Below are 17,728 nucleotides of genomic sequence, written 5' to 3'. Positions count from 1 at the left end.
CAAACAAACTTTTTTATTACATGTTGCAGCCGTTTGGTCCCCCTCTTCTGCTACAGAGGGTTGCAGAGGTGGTCCGCAGACTTCAACCATTTTCGCTTCGGAAAAACAAACGACACCTAAAAAAGGATGAGATATGGGGTTTGCAAGCATTCTAGTAAGAGAAGTGGTGGAGGTGGCTGGATGGGTCACATTGGATTAACCATATTATTAATTTAGAAAACAATAAAAGAAACATTAAATTAAATAAAAATTATACAATAGTCTTTTTACCTTTATCATGGACCAAACGCTCAACAAAATTACATCTTAGGGATTGTTCAAGTTTAGAAAAAAAAAATTAGAGACCAAACATGCAAATTACCCCAAACCATAGGGACCATTCGCATAATTTCTACGACAAACTTTGTTACCTTTATACCTAACATCATTCCATGTATAGAACCATTGTACACAATTTGTTTTGCATACCTCAGGTCTATATGAATCAACATCATAGGTAATAACTTACATATTTGTTTACTTCCGGCACCAAGACAACCCATTGCCACCAAATGGTTTTCCCTAACAAATCGACTAACATCACTTTCCACAACATGATTACCAAGAAACAACTGTACTTTATTATGAGACATACTAATTACGATATTAACAAAAATTTCGACATCACTGTCATCAATATACTGCATAACTATCTTTCATCCAATACATTGAAAAGTTAACCGTATTTGATTACGATATAACTTGGACTCCGCCACCAAGTTAATCAACCCAACAAAGTTGATATAATTGGTTAAATCCATTCCATAAGTTGTGTAATCTATAGTCATACGATGCATACAACCGTTTATTCGCTCTCAATATCCTCTGCTATAGCAAAGTTGCAATCATCTGACACCATCATGATAGTACTGAAACATTCACACAACTTGCTTGAGGAGTAAGAGGTTTTATCAATGGTCTCAAAGATTCCATTATACTTGTAAAAGATGGCCGCTTCCACGGCTCACTGCAATATACATCAATTTTTCATCAGGACAGGACAAAACATAACAGGTTATACTGTATTGATCTGATGTGAGAGTGAGACAGGACAAGACAAGACACAACAGAATTGTACCACTTCCATGGCTCATTGCCAATATGAACAATGTGGGACATAGACTTGTTCTCAGTCTCTTGTTTGTGTACAAAAGACGAAAATAGCCCTACATAGTGTAAATGAAATGCCATTGAACTCACTTTGCCCAACAAGCTTCTATCAAGGTTGCTATTTGACGATTTACACTATGAGGAATCTCAAGCCTTTTGTGCCTATACCCTACTGCAGCCACAACCTATAACAAAAAATATATAATAAAAAAATGTTGGAGTAATTTAGTTTTTTATAGAGATTAAAGATTAATAAATGGCACAAACCTGAGCAGCATTTAGATTACTCCAAGGTTCTTGTAAAGTAATAAGCTCCCACAAAATAACACCAAAACTATACACATCTGATTTTTCATTTGATGGTTCATCATTTAACACCTCTGGTGCCATCCATTGTGGCTGTAATAAATTATAATTAATAAACAAATAGTTTACAAAAAAATATAAATTATATTAATTATAAAATATAGAAACAGAATCCAATAAACAAACTCACAGTTCCAGCTGCAGACTTGGATGAAAGAAATGTATTTGCTTTTAACCGAGATAATCCAAAATCAGATACCTAATTAACAAATCAGAATAAATAATATATCCTATATAATTTATTACCTAATATTGTATCGCAGGTTTACCTTCACTGTGTAATTTTTGTCAACTAAGAGATTGGGAGATTTTAAATCTCGATGAACAATGGGAGGATTGCGTTTATGAAGATAATTCATTCCTTTTGCCTATATATAAAAAAGGAGACATTAATCATTATCATTATATATTGTTTATAAAATAACATAGAAATTTTTTTTGAGTAATTAATAACTACCACATCAAAAGCCATTTTGAGGCGATGTCGCTCATCCAAGATCTTTTTTGGACCAGGTTTGTGTAAAAGCCTAAATAAACTACCTCTGTAATTCAATATAAATAAAACCATAAAGTTAGGTTATGATTTTTTTATAAAATCTGTGATAAAAATAAAATCTGACCTTGATAAATATTCAGTGACAATCGACATATTTGGAGGCTCAGTGACAACACCCATAAAAAGAACAATATTTGGATGCTGCAGGCGTCTCATTATTGCAACCTATAAAACAAAGAGTAGCCTAAAAGTCAAATAAACATTTTCAAGAAAAATAAAAATAAAAGCAAACTTGCCTCCCGCCAGAATTCGTTGAATTTTCCAGGATGAAAATCTTGTTCTAAGAACAGAGACTTCACAGCAACATCCTGAAATTTAGAATATAAAGAAAAACTACACATTTAATAAAAAAAATACATAAATAAAAAAAAAATAAAGACTTGAGTTACTACTTACTTCACCATTCCATTCAGCACGATGAACAATACCAAAAGAACCTGCTCCAATTTTCTCTTTTAAAACCATATCAGTCCATGGAATGTCAAAAACATCTGCATTGAGGGTATGTTGTAAAGGGGCATTTTCGACCATTCCTGTTGGATTAAATTCATTGTTGTTGACTATATGTATAGATATAGACTAAACATATTCATATCAGCATAATGTTTATCAGATTGTTGAGGATGAATTGCATCCTCTACATCTCCATCACCAACAAACAAGAAAAGAAGAATACACTTAAAAGAAGTTTTACCAGTAAATGGATCTTCAAAAACCAGATTTAATGAGTCAGAGTCTTGAAAGTAGTGTTTGGCAATTGACTCAAAGTCAACTGTGGAGTCGATATGTGTAGAATGTGGAAACCGGAGTGGTGAAAAGATTGAGATGGAAGATGAACCATTTATTAGAGAGTCAGGTTCATAGAGGCAACCAGGGTTTCCAATTAAATCAACAAGAACCTCCCTATTGAACATCAATTTTACATAAGTGAGTAATTTGAGAGCATTAAAGCAATGAATTCCCATGTGTGTTCTTGAGTGCTTCCACAAAGAAGTGAAAGATGAAGTATATGCTTACTTGTCAATGCCCATAAGAACAAGGCAAGATGAGGCATAATCTTTTCTGCAATATTTGCAACCTTTAGCTATTCGACATTGTAAGCCAATGGTCTCAGCTAAGACCTGTATAAGTCATAAGAAACTGTACATAATAAGACATCTGTTTAATTCTAAAAAAAATTCAACACTACAAGAGAAACATACTTTAAATAGTATAGCTCGATGTCTGCAAAGGCCAATAGAGAGTCTACCAATGGAAAGTGCAATAGATCCTAGATGTTTCTTGAGGTCATCACTGTACTTCTTCCACGATGGAAGCAATTCATTTTCTCCTGCTGAAGCTACACCTCTTGCGAAGGAAAGAAATTTCGTCTATAAGATAGTATAGAAGATAAGCCAAGCATTTATGAAGTACACAATGAGCTGAATACTCACCCCATTTGATTGCAAACAAGCTTTGCAAGTTGCTCAACAACCTCGGTTGTGGTCAAGCTATTGGAATAAATGCTATGAGTTTGGTTCTGCAGTTGCATGAGGCTAGGATCACCATTTCTGTCAATGACGATTGCTTCAAATGCAGATTCAGTAGCAGAATTAACAACTTTTAGAGACTCCAGTGATGGAATTCGTCCACTCTCTTGAGGATTACTGCATACTGACCATATATATGGATCCATTCCATGAATAAAGTAAAATCCATCCGGGACCTTGTCAAAGTAAGCTAAGCAACCATTTGTCTGATACAAAATTACTCTTAGATACAGCCAGTTATCAAGTTGAATCATAGTGCTATTGAATAGGATGTAGGAAAAGGACATACCCAGAATTGATGTGATAGAGCTTCTGCAGAAGACACAGATGCAGCTTCAGCAGACACAGGGTCTAGTAAATCAGGATCATCAGCGCAAGTAGATGAAAGCCGTAGCGCCAAAGCCAACTGCAATTGATAACCCTCTTCCGTTTGTTGTGCCCAACTTTTCAACGAGGAATACATTCCACCAACAACACCACCACCCGCCTCCGTCATCTCCCACCTCAACGCCTCAAAGTCGCCGCCATCAGCCAAATGGATGTAAGCATCATTATCGCCGCCGCCACTGCTCGTCGCAGCTGGCAAGGACGGAACGAACCAATCATCAGCATAGCTACTCCCACTCGATTGTCTCTGTAAGCTACCAATCGTCGCGGGAAATGCCGGCTGCCATTTCTGCTGCATCCTCTGATCGGTAGTTAAGTTCTTCAAGTCCCGATCAAATCCTCCTCTTTCGCTCTTCTTCGGTAACTCGTATCCACCGCTACCAGTTCCACCGGAAAACTTCGCCGGAAGAGTATGTTGGAGGTGGTCGTCGAGAATTTGAGTCAATAAAAGTGTAATTCGATCATCCAGCAGGTATTTCCATGAACAACACTCAGTAATTGTACGGTACAAATGGAGATTCTCGGTGAAGACGACAGAATTTTGTTTCCGTTAGGCTGCCCGTAATGAAAGACCGGAGACGTGTGTGAGAGGCTGACGTTGACGTGGAGCCCAAGACGCGTGAACACCTGAGGCGGTGGCGTGAGTGTAAAGACGAGGAAAGACGTTTGACCGTTTGGGGGGTGGGGTTTTAAAAATTAAAAAAATCAGTTACAATCTTATTCTCTCCCTCCATTTCATTCTCTCTACAGAACATTGTAACATTCTTGGTAGCCGCCACCACCACACAATGACCACATACAACACCATACTCCTCCAACGCCGTATACCATTCATCCCCACCACCATCATTTAGGAATGACACAGGGACGGGTTCGAGGCGGGGCATAGTTTCCTAAATTTGTTCTGATATTTTTTGAGTATTATATCGGGGTGTTCCATCGGGTTTCGGGTATCTTATCGGGTTTATAAAAATTCATAACGAAATCTTTATTCAATTTTAGGGTACCCCGATATCTTATAAAAAATACATGTTCTAGCCTCCCTTTTAAATTAAAATTATGATGCTTCATTTTAATAAAATAAATTGGACGTTATATTAAAAATTATTTGATTTAAATTTAGTATAATACGTCAAAACATAAAAAATGGTAATAACTAAAATGATTATTTGATTTAAGTTTAATGTAATACATCAAAACATAAAAAATGATCAGTCGCACCATATTTTTAAAAACTAAAAAGATTGTCCATAGTAAATATTTTATCTTTGAATGTGTGTGTGTATAATCGGGTCGGGGCGAGGAGAACCCACTCCCTACCCCGAACCCGATAAAAAACCCGATAACGACCCGTTATCCGACCCGAAATGATCTGGTTTCCTCATCGGGTTCGGGCTTTTTTGCCATCCCTACCACCATTGTTATCTCGCTCTCTATACTCACCACCATCATTATCACGTTAATACCTTCTATACCAGAAACCCTAACCTATGTGGCCTTTATCATCGCTACCTGAAACCGAAAACCCTAACCCTAACCCCCTCACTATGACAGCCAGACTGCACAGTTGTCAAATTTATCGAGCATTTTCTCTCTATTCCCATTAATCACCACAGGCTTCTCGCCTTACCACCATCAACTACTAGCTTCACCACTATCAGCCACCACGCTTTCAAACCATTTATGACCATCTTACCACTCAAAACCACTACCTCAAAATTTACCTAAAAACCCCTCAGATTTATAACAAAAGAAAAACCCTAGAACATTAAAAAAAAAAAAAAAAACCCTTGATCTGGCAAGAAAATGACCACACAAACGGTCCCTTCTTTTATTCAAAATCTTAAGTATTTGGGTTTGTATTTTGAATTGGCTCAATATGATAGCCCAAAATACAACTATACAGTATGGAATCATGAGTCTTTGCTTTTATAATTTGGTAATGTTTCTTTGGGGGTTATAATTTTAGTATATAATTTATTTGTGTTATAACCTTTCTACTTGCAATTGTTTCTATCTAGTAAGTTGTTTTTTTTTTTTCTACTAAGAATTGAGTCAGAAATTTATATGTTTTAAATGGATATTTTATTTGTTTTCAAGTTAGAGGACACTTAAAGAGAAATTGCATTGGGAGTTGGAAGGGACAAGTGTCAATTTGCAGAGAATTTGCTTTGCAACCTCTCTTCTCACCACCATCAGCCTTCACCACTATCAGCCATACCTTCAAACTGTAACATCCCAAAATTCAAGACTAAAAATTTTCTTTTAATAAAACATTACTTAAAGCAGAATCATCAATCCAAATATAATCAGAGTATTAATTTCCAAAACACATGTTCATTATCAGAGTAAAACATTCCCAGGCTGTCTAATCTATGGTGTGTGCCATGCGATCACTCCGAGCCCTTCCCTCCGCTACCGGAAGTACCTGAAACCAAAACTGAAAACCGTAAGCATGAAGCTTAGTGAGTTCCCCACCCTACCACATACCATGCATAACCACATACTGCACATACTGGGCCACGCCCACTATCCTGGGCCTCGCCCCTACCTCGGGCCTCGCCCGCTACAACGGCCCCGCCGCTCCAGGCCCCGCCTGGCTTCGAGCCCCGCTCGGATACAGATCTGTTTCACTTAGGCCTCGCCTGTCACAGGGCCTCGCCCACTAACATATAATAGCACATAAACATATCAAATCACATCACATAAGCTAAACACATACTAACAGATCTTGTCCTAAGGCCTCGTGTAACGACTGAAAAATTCCAACCAATTTAAACTTTTCAAAAACAACCCGATTTCATTAAATTATTACAAAAAGGTTTTCAATACAATTAAATTAAAGTATTCCCAGAATCACATCACATCATAAACATGAGGAGCGGTACGATCACGCCTTCGCCTTGCCACAGTCTCCTGAAGAACCTGAAAAACATAAAACCACAACTGTAAGCCCGAAAGCTTAGTGAGATATCCCCAAAATACCAACCGCATATACCATACACGCATAACATGCCATATCATATCCGATCACAGAACAATCATGCACTTCGGGTCTACTGTGTGACTGGTCGCCGTACCGGCCAACAGTCCACTTGGTCCACCCTCCGAGTCTATCCATATACATCGAGTCTGCAGTGTGATTGGTCCGCCCGTATTGGGCCTTCAATCCACCTGGTCCACTCTCCGAGTCTAGCCATATACATCGAGTCTGAAGTGTGATTGGTCCGCCCGCACCGGGCCTTCAATCCACCTGGTCCACTCTCTGAGTCTACAATATACATCGAGTCTGTAGTGTGATTGGTCCGCCCGCACCGGGCCTTCAATCCACCTGGTCCACTCTCTGAGTCTACTGTATGACTGGTCCGCCCGCACCGGGCCTTCAGTCGGCCTGGTCCACTTTCCGAGCCTCGGCACGTCTGGTCCGCCCTCTTGGGGCCTACAGCCTGTCCGGACCGTTCGCTGGGCCTTCGGGACAACCGGTCCGCCTTGGGTATCTTGGCCTACAGCACAAAGCAGGACCCGCCTCAACCCAACTCCAGTCCAAACAACCATGTGCACATAAACATACAATCATATAACAATTCACAGTCAACAAACCGATCAAACATATCACATAACATATCATCATCCTAACCAGGATACCGACCTAACCGGTCACTAGCATATCATCACCCTACATCTCAAGATACCGACCTCAACCAGGTCTCTAACATATACCATCCTAGCTACCAGGATGCAACATATCAAAGCAATATCATAATAACAAATACCCAGATCTCAATCCGATAAATGGCCGACCTTGGTGCCTTAGACCCTGTTGATATAGTGAGGATAACTCACCTCGAAATTGACGACTGGACAGATAAACCCAAGCTACTCCAACCACTGATACGATCTCCAACACTGGCCAACACCAAGACACTGAACTCAAAACAATATTCAACAATTACCAAAATGCCCCTGGAAAATTACTGGTCAACCCTTGGCCAAAGCCAACCCCTGATTGACTCTACTCGCCGAGTCATCCCAATGACTCGCCGAGTCCACATACACAGAATCTCCCCTATCCGCGACTTAACTCGCCGAGTCCAGCAACTCTGAGTCCTTCCTCACTCGACTCACCGAGTCACAGCTCAACCAGAAGAAACTTGGACCTCACGACCAGACTTGCCGAGTCCAAGAACAGACTCGCCGAGTCTAAGGCTATCTTCAACCTACTCGCCGAGTTGTTCTTCCAACTCGCCGAGTTCCAGACCATCTTCAAGCAACTCGTCGAGTACACCTTTGTGACTCGCCGAGTGCCTCTAGATCTCATCCCAAATAGAACCTTCCAGGCCATGCAATTGATCCAAAACGTAGATCTAGCCTCCTACAACCCATCCATCACGTAAAGTGGCAAACTTTACGTGAATCCAAAGAGATCTAGGCATTTTACACTTTAGGGCTAGGGTTTGGGACATGATGGCTTCACTAATCACTCAAGAACAGGGACTTTAATGCACTTAAGACCTTCTCCACTCCAGATCTGAGGTAGCAACCTCAGATCTACAATTCAAACTCAAGATTCCACAAGCTAAACCTCCCATACATTCCAAGAATAATGAAACTAGAAGAATAACAGCCCAAGAACGAGATTATACCTCAAAAGGAAGCCCCAGCAGCAATGAAATCCGAATCTAAGCAAAGCCCCTTGCTCCAAGCCTCCTAACTCTCCAAGATCTTCCTCCAAATCTCTTTTCCAAGGTTCAATTGCACTCCAATCCTTCACAATCGTGTTTCTAGGGTTTTTCTGGACTTACGGGAAGGTAAGGAGGCTGGGGAGAGGGTATAATGACCTTTATATAGGGCTCGTCCTCCAAAATTAGGGTTTTCTCCACTCAGCGCCTACTCGCCGAGTCGGCCACTTAACACGCGACCAAAATCGCGACCCTACTCGCCGAGTCCACTCATGGACTTGCCAAGTTGCCCTTTCCAATTTACTCTTTTAGTCCTTCAACTTTACTCTTGATATTCCGGGATGTTACACCTCGCCTATCTCTGGGCCCCGCCCTTGTCCTGCTACTGATGAGTCATGGAACCCCGTCCATACTCCTGCTGATGGTGAGGTACGGGCCCAGCCCACCCTTACTCCTTCCCTAACTTGGGCCTCGCCCCTGATCTGCTGCTACTGAGATGTGGAACACCATCCACACTCTGCTATTGGTGAGATACAGGACCTCGCCCACACTCACCTCCCTACCAAGCACATACAAGTATCACACAGACAACAAGTATAAACTATCACACAAACCATTCCTTGGGCACCCGCCCTCTATCATTGGACCTCGTCCCGAATATCATACTAGCATATTGTGCCTAGGGCTAACCCCCGGGTCTTCTACTCATAACTACATGGGCCGACATTGTGGCCGTAGACCCATTCATACAAAGGGAAACTCACCTGCACTGGCTAAACTGGCTGATGAACCCACTAGCTGCTGCCCGGCAACTCTCTGAACTCCTGCTCCACTCGCTCCCTGAGCTACCAATATCAATGCAACACTGAGTCTAACTGCCCCCGAAAGACAACCAAGTCAACTCTGGTCAAAGTCAAAGTCCTGGTCAAAGTCAACCTTCCAGGTCAACCCTACTCGCCGAGTCACCTTATTGACTCGCCGAGTTCATATGTTCAGAGTCCTTCTCTTTGCGACTCGACTCGCCGAGTCAGTCCATGACTCGCCGAGTCTACTGATTTCCGAGTCCTGACCTGTCCAACTCACCGAGTCGACTCACTGATTCGGGTCTCAACTCGAAGGGTTTGGGGTTTCGCAACCTGACTCGCCGAGTCCAAGAACAGACTCGCCGAGTCCAAGACAACCTTCAACAGACTTGCCGAGTTGTTCATCCAACTCGCCGAGTTCCTGCCCAACTTCATCTGACTCGACGAGCTGTTCATCCCACTCGTCGAGTTCCTCCAAATCTTCATGCTACTCGCCGAGTCCATTCAGATCTCCATACATGCAGAGGACTTTTGAGTCATGCAGGGACTCCAAACCATAGATCTATACTTCCAAAGCTCAATCCCCACGTAAAGTTGCAAACTTTACGTATAACTAAAGAGATCTAGGCTCAAAACATACTAGGGTTTGGTTTAAGGACAAAAGGGTTTCACCAACTACTCATCTTCTGATGCTTTATGATATATTGGACCATCCCAACACTAGATCTGAAGTGGCAACAACATATCTAAACCCCTAAACTCGAATTGGGTCTCAATCAACCATAAAACCCCCAAATCTCATAACAAAATAGATCTAGATGCAAAGAAGGGAAAATGGCAGCTTAATACCTCCAAGATGAACACAAACTGAAGTAGATCTCGGATATACACCTCTCCTTTGAAGCAACCTTCTTGATCTTCAAGTTCATTTCCAAAATTTCCTTCCTCCAAAGCTATTTCTCTCAAATGATGGAAGCTCACACGAAATCTAGGGTTTACAGGTTCTCTAGGATGATATGGAGGCTGAGGGAGGGACATAACACCCTTTATATAGGATACAACTCCCGGAATTAGGGTTTTCCTCGCACAGACCAGACTCGCTGAGTCCCCTTGGCCCACTCATCGAGTCGGTCACTTACTCCTCGACCCGGATCCCGCTCGGACTCGCTGAGTTCCTCCTTGGACTCGCCGAGTCTCCCCTTAAAATTAGGGTTTTCTTTCCTTTCTTGGCCTTCAAAACTTTGGGTGTTACACAAACCATTGTCTTATATGTTACTTACTGCATGCGACTTTGCTATATATGCTTTTGTTTTTCCTTATTTATTAGTTTGTAATGCAATGTGATATTTTAAATAATAAACTTTGTGTAATGATCATCAAGGAAAAAAGATAAAGGTGAAACATAAAAAAATTAAAGCAAAAGTTTTAGTCTTATCTCAATTCTAGATTGTTAATAGATCAGCTGGAATTTAGGAAATCATATGATCTGATAATTTGTCAAACCTTACTTTTTATTAAAAAAAAATCATTTAGAATTTCTAAATCATTATTAGATATGTCATTTGTTGCTTCTTAAATACTTTTTTTTTTCTAAGATTACTACACTAAAGTTATCGTATTAGCCTCAAGCCAGAACTGTACATTAAAGTCCTTCTATTAGCCTCTTCATGTTTTTTTTTTTAGTTTTAATTTATTATCACCTACCGGAGAACATTATGCATATGGATCCACTAAGTACATCACTTGCTATTTTACAACAATATTGTGTCCCCCCCCCCCTTTATTTGTCAAGTTGTTTATCAAAAACTATTTTTCCAAGAACATGTGAGCTTTAAAATAATAAAAATTTGTATGATAAGATTTTATGGGAACCCCCACATGGTCTTAGCCTGGAATGCCATGGGAACCCCCATATGGACTTAAATCCAACTGCCTCAGGAACCCCCCCACCCCCCCCCCCCCGGGGGTCTTCCATGCAAGCATCACAAAGACAACTAGCATACATACTACTCTTCTTAGCCAATTAGAATACAGTGTGTCAGGAGCCACCTCATAGTCTTTCATACATAATGCCTAGGGCTAACCCCGTGTCTTCCTACTATACATAATAGCATAAAGTGTGTCAAGAGCCGCCTCATGGTCTTTTATACATAATGCATAGGGCTAACCCCAAGTCTTCCTACAATACAAAAACCAAATGGGCAGACATTGATGCCTTCGACCCATACAAACAGTAAGGAGACTCACATCACACTGCTAAAGTCCCGCAAATAAATCTTTGACTGCTGGCTGACAGATCCTCGAACTGTCAACACCAAAACAAAACCCAATTAACCATTTGGGTTTCAATGAATAACCATAAACCCAAACTTGGGGTAAAAGGATCATTTTACCCTTAACCTATCTTAGTCCAAGACCAAGGCCTAAACTCATTCTCTGAAGGCCCAAAAGTCAAATAATCAACCAATGCCTAATTATGGCCCAATTTACCAAATTGGGCCAAAACCCCTCACATGGGCCTTAGCCTAAAGCCCATCCAAATATTCTAGTCCATATACTTGTTTTTGGATGGCCCATCAATAGCCCAAACACCAAAGCCCAACTCAAGGCCCAAGCAAAAATTAAGTTTTTCACATAAAATAACGATTAGGGTTAAGAATAAGTCATAACTTCAATCCAATCGTCTAAAACGTGTGTCCCGACAAATCCAAAACTAACATCTCCAAAATTAGGGTTTTCTAAACCCTAATTAGGGTTCCCACCTAAACTCAAGTCAATTAGTCCAATGATTAGGTTTTTAGGTCAATTAGGGTTTCATTAGGTCGAGCACCACCACTGCCACCTCGGGCGGTGGTGGTCGACAGCGGCACACAGCGGCAGCCACCACCTCACGGCGGTAGTGGTGGTTTTTCCTTCAATACTTCCGCCAAAAATGCTTAAACAAGTCCCATTCTATTAAACACACTCACAACACCATAACATACATACATAACCACCACCATACAACGACTGGTGGTGGTGAAGCGGTGGCAGCAATCCTAATTCTTGATCTATGTTTTCTCTAATTAAACATACAACTTTTGAATATCAAATGGAAAACCCTAGGAGGCATATACTAATTTCGAAATTAATAATTAGGGTTAGGAAAACATACTTTGATTATTATATAACAATAATAATGAATCCAAGTCTTATTGAAAACCTTGAGAGCAAGCGTCACAAGCGTCACGCCTCTAGTGGTTCACACCCAATACAAGCAAGAGGATGAGAGAGGAGAGAGGAGAAGGAGAGCTAGGAATTTCGGCTATTCCTTTAAGGTTTCAGCTCGCCGAAATTCCTTAGGGGTGAGGGCCTATTTATAATGCAACAAGGATACCCTGGATAACCATAATCGGAATATAATATTATTATTTCAAATTGGTAATTATCCAGCTTCTTATTTATCCACATGGAATAATCTAGAAACCCTAGATTATCCATATGAAACCGTCCACCTCCATCACCAGGAAGGTTCTGGAACTTCTTGCTCAACCATTGAATAATTGCACTTTAGCCCCTGCACTTTTTATTAATTTTTTTAATCCCAAAATTAATTTCTGATTAAATATTAAATAAATATATTATTTTCATGATATATTAACAAATCATTTATTTCAATTTATTAATCAAATAATAAATTCAACCTCTCTTTTCAAAAGTCAATCAAATAATAAATTCAACCTTTCTTTTCAAAAGTCATTATATCTAGTTGCTAGTTTTGAGGGCAACCCAAAAAGACCGTTCTACTACCAATTCAAGTATATATTAATTATAGTTATGAAATTAGACACCTAATCCAACACTATATTATTAAATCAGAAAACAATAAAAAGAAACATTAAATTAAATAAAAATGGTATAATAGTCTTTTTACCTTTGTGATAGACCAAACGTTCAACAAAATTACATCTTAGGGATCATCCAAGTTAAGAAAAAAGAATTAGGGACCAAACATGCAAATTACCCCAAATCATAGGGACCATTAGCATAACTTCAACGACAAACTTTGTTACCTTTATACCTAACATCATTCCATGTATAGACCCATTGTACGCAATTTATTTTGCATACCTTGAGTCTATATGAATCAACATCATATGTTATAACTTACATATTTGTTTACTTCCGACACCAAGACAACCCATTGCTACCATGGTTTTCCCAACAAATCGACTAACATCACTTTCCACAACATGATTACCAACAAACAACTGTACTTTATTATGAGACATACTAGTTACAATATTAACAAAAATTTCAACCTCACTGTCATCAATATACTGCATAACTATCTTTGATCCAACACATTGAAAAGTTAATCGTATTTGATTACGATATAACTTAGACTCCACCACCAAGTTAATCAACCCCATAAAGTTAATATAATTTGTTAAATCAACTCCATAAGATGTGTAATCTAGAGTCATACAACTGTTTATTCACTCTCAATATCCACTGCTATAGCAAAGTTGCAATCATTTGACACCATCATGATAGTACTGAAACATTCACACAACTTGCTTGAGGAGTAAGAGGTTTTATCAATGGTCTCAAAGATTCCATTATACTTGTAAAAGATGGCCGCTTCCACGGCTCCCTGCAATATATATCAACTTTTCATCAAGACATGACAAGACACAACAGGTTGTACTGTATTGATCTTGATCTGATGGGACAAGGATAGGGACAGAGACAAGGACACAACAGATTGTACCATTTCCATGGGTCATTGCCGAGATATGAAAAAGGTGGGACAGTCTCTAGTCTCTTATCTGTGTGCAAAAGACGAAAATAGCCCTATATAGTCTAAATGAAATGGCATTGAACTCACTTTGCCCAACAAGCTTCTATCAAGGCTGCTATTTGACGATTTACATTATGAGGGATCTCAAGCCTTTTGTGCCTATACCCTACTGCTGCCACAACCTATAACAAAAAATATATAATAAAGAAATGTTGAAATAATTTAGTTTTTAATAAAGATTAAAGATTAATAAATGGCACAAACCTGAGCAGCATTTAGATTACTCCAAGGTTCTTGTAAAGTAATAAGCTCCCACAAAATAACACCAAAACTATACACATCTGATTTTTCATTTGATGGTTCATCATTTAACACCTCTGGTGCCATCCATTGTGGCTGTAATAAATTATAATTAATAAACAAATAGTTTACAAAAAAATATAAATTATATTAATTATAAAATATAGAAACAGAATCCAATAAAAAAAAACTCACAGTTCCAGCTGCAGACTTGGATGAAAGAAATGTATTTGCTTTCAATCGAGATAAGCCAAAATCAGATACCTGATTAACAAATCAGAATAAATAATATATTCAATATAATTTATTATTTATTTGACCTTATATCGTATATTATGTAAAGCCACAATTTTACCTTCACTGTGTAATTTTTGTCAACTAAGAGATTGGGAGATTTTAAATCTCGATGAACAATGGGAGGATTGCGTTTATGAAGATAATTCATTCCTTTTGCCTATATATAAAAAAGGAGACATTAATCATTACATTATTTATAATATAACATAGAAAAAAAAAACTGAGTGATTAAAAATTACCACATCAAAAGCCATCTTGAGGCGATGTCGCTCATCCAAGATCTTTTTTGGACCAGGTTTGTGTAAAAGCCTAAATAAACTACCTCTGTAATTTAATATAAATAAAACCATAAAGTTAGGTTATGATTTTTTTATAAAATCTGTGATAAAAATAAAATCTGACCTTGATAAATATTCAGTGACAATCGACATATTTGGAGGCTCAGTGACAACACCCATAAAAAGAACAATATTTGGATGCTGCAGGCGTCTCATTATTGCAACCTATAAAACAAAGAGTAACCTAAAAGTCAAAAAAACATTTTCAAGAAAAATAAATATTAAAAAAAAGAAAAGAAGCAAACTTGCCTCCCGCCAGAATTCGTTGAATTTTCCCGGATGAAAATCTTGTTCTAAGAACAGAGTCTTCACAGCAACATCCTGGAATTTAGAAATATAAAGAAAAATTACACATTTAATAAAAAATAAAAAATAAATAAATAAATAGAGACTGAGTTACTACTTACTTCACCATTCCATTCAGCACGATGAACAGTGCCAAAAGAACCTGCTCCAATTTTCTCTTTTAAAACCATATCAGTCCATGGAATGTCAAAAACATCTGCATTGAGGGTATGTTGTAAAGGGGCATTTTCGACCATTCTTGTTGGATTAAATCCATTGTTGTTGACTAGACCAGACATATTGATATCAACATAATGTCTATCAGATTGTTGAGGATGAACTGCATCCCCTACATCTCCATCACCTACAAACAAGAATAGAAGAATACAAACTTAAATCTTCGATGTTTTGAATCAATTTGTATAGTTGAAACATTTATAAGAAGCTTTACCAGTAGGTGGATCCTCAAACACCAGATTTAATGAGTCAGAGTCTTGAAAGTAGTGTTTGGCAATTGACTCAAAGTCAACTGTGGAGTCAATATGTGTAGAACGTGGAAACCGGAGTGGTGAAAAGATTGAGATGGAAGATGGACCATTTATTAGAGAGTCAGGTTCATAGAGGCAACCAGGGTTTCCAATTAAATCAACAAGAACCTCCCTAAAATAAAACAATTGGACATCAATTTTACATAAGTGAGTAATCTGATAGCATTAAAGCAATGAATTCCCATGTTTGTTTACTTGTCATTGCCCATACGAACAAGGCAAGATGAAGCATCATCTTTTCTGCAATATTTGCAACCTTTAGCTATTCGACATGGTAAACCAATGGTCTCAGCTAAGACCTGTATAAGTCATAAGAAAGTTTACATAATAAGACATCTGTTTAATTCTAATGAAAGTTCAGCACTACAAGAGAAACATACTTTAAATAGTATAGCTCGATGTCTGCAAAGGCCAATAGAGAGTCTACCAATGGGAAGTGCAATAGATCCTAGATGTTTCTTGAGGTCATCACTGTACTTCTTCCACAATGGAAGAAAATCATTTTCTCCTGCTGAAGCTACACCTCTTGTGAAGGAAAGAAATTTCGTCTATAAGATAGTATAGAAGATAAGCCAAGCATTTATGAAGTACATAATGAGCTGAATACTCACCCCATTTGATTGCAAACAAGCTTTGCAAGTTGCTCAACAACTTCGGTTGTGGTCAAGCTATTAGAATAAATGCTATGAGTTTGGTTCTGTAGTTGCATGAGGCTAGGATCACCAATTCTGTCAATGACAATTGCTTCAAATGCAGATTCAGTAGCAGAATTAACAACTTTTAGAGACTCCAGTGATGGAATTCGTCCACTCTCTTGAGGATTACTGCATACTGACCATACGTATGGATCCATTCCATGAATAAAGTAAAATCCATCTGGGACCTTGTCAAAGTAAGATAAGCAACCATTTGCCTGATACAAAATTACTCTTAGAGTAGGAATACAGCCAGTTCTCAAGTTGAATCATAGTGATATTAAATACGATGTAGAAAAAGGACATACCCAGAATCGATGTGATAGAGCTTCTGCAGAAGACACAGAAGCAGTTTCATCATGATCTAGTAAATTAGGATCATCCGCGCAAGTAGCTTCTGATGAAAGCCGTAGCGCCAAAGCCAACTGTAATTGATAACCCTCCTCCGTTTGTTGTGCCCAACTTTTCAACGAAGAATACATTCCACCAACAACAACACCACCGCCCGTCTCCGTCATCTCCCACCTCAACGCCTCACAATCACCGGCATCAGGCAAATGAACGTAAGGATCATGATCGCCACCACCACTGCTCGTCGCAGCTGACAACGACGGAACGAAGCAATCACCAGATAACGAGCTTTCAGCATAGCTACTCCCACTCGATTGTCTCTGTAAGCCACTAATCGTCGCGGGAAATGCCGACTGCCAATTCTGCTGCATCCTCTGATCGGTAGTCAAGTTTATCAAGTCCCAATCAAATCCTCCTCTTTCGTTCTTCTTCGGTAACTCGTATCCACCGCTACTAGTTCCGCCGGAAAACTTCGTCGGGAGAGTATGTTGGATGTGCTCGTCGGGAATTTGAGTCAATAAAGTGTAATTCGATCGTCCAGCAGGTATTTCCATGAACAAAACTCAGTGATTTTACGCTACTCAACCCTTAAAAGTTACAAATGGAGATTCTTTGTGAAGACGACAGAATTTTGTTTCCGTTATTGTGGGGGAAAGGGGGGA

The 17,728-nt window shown here is 39.1% G+C and overlaps 2 protein-coding genes across 2 annotated transcripts; both read right to left on the bottom strand.

The window, feature by feature from the left end:
• Positions 1–597: 597 nt before the first annotated feature.
• On the bottom strand, positions 598–4,732 carry LOC145089719 (serine/threonine-protein kinase CTR1-like). The gene is made up of 14 exons (XM_079028117.1): positions 3,890–4,732; positions 3,505–3,806; positions 3,274–3,418; positions 3,089–3,192; positions 2,766–2,974; positions 2,468–2,604; positions 2,308–2,379; positions 2,136–2,236; positions 1,973–2,057; positions 1,785–1,883; positions 1,646–1,714; positions 1,417–1,548; positions 1,240–1,334; positions 598–1,006 (listed from the first exon to the last, which is right to left on the bottom strand). Exons 1-14 carry the CDS (start codon positions 4,283–4,285, stop codon positions 898–900), a joined length of 2,055 nt encoding a protein of 684 aa, XP_078884243.1. The 5' UTR covers positions 4,286–4,732; the 3' UTR covers positions 598–897.
• An 8,973-nt stretch (positions 4,733–13,705) lies between these two features.
• LOC145089713 (serine/threonine-protein kinase CTR1-like) lies at positions 13,706–17,728 on the bottom strand. The gene is made up of 14 exons (XM_079028113.1): positions 17,024–17,728; positions 16,632–16,933; positions 16,401–16,545; positions 16,216–16,319; positions 15,924–16,132; positions 15,595–15,836; positions 15,437–15,508; positions 15,252–15,352; positions 15,089–15,173; positions 14,908–15,006; positions 14,748–14,816; positions 14,517–14,648; positions 14,340–14,434; positions 13,706–14,105 (listed from the first exon to the last, which is right to left on the bottom strand). Exons 1-14 carry the CDS (start codon positions 17,618–17,620, stop codon positions 13,997–13,999), a joined length of 2,361 nt encoding a protein of 786 aa, XP_078884239.1. The 5' UTR covers positions 17,621–17,728; the 3' UTR covers positions 13,706–13,996.

Source organism: Lactuca serriola, chromosome 1 (assembly GCF_051521515.1).
Source record: "Lactuca serriola cultivar US96UC23 chromosome 1, Lser_US96UC23_V15, whole genome shotgun sequence".
NCBI classification, from domain to species: domain Eukaryota; kingdom Viridiplantae; phylum Streptophyta; class Magnoliopsida; order Asterales; family Asteraceae; genus Lactuca; species Lactuca serriola.
Note: the sequence above shows the minus strand (reverse complement) of the source record. Positions and strands in the feature narration are given on the sequence as shown.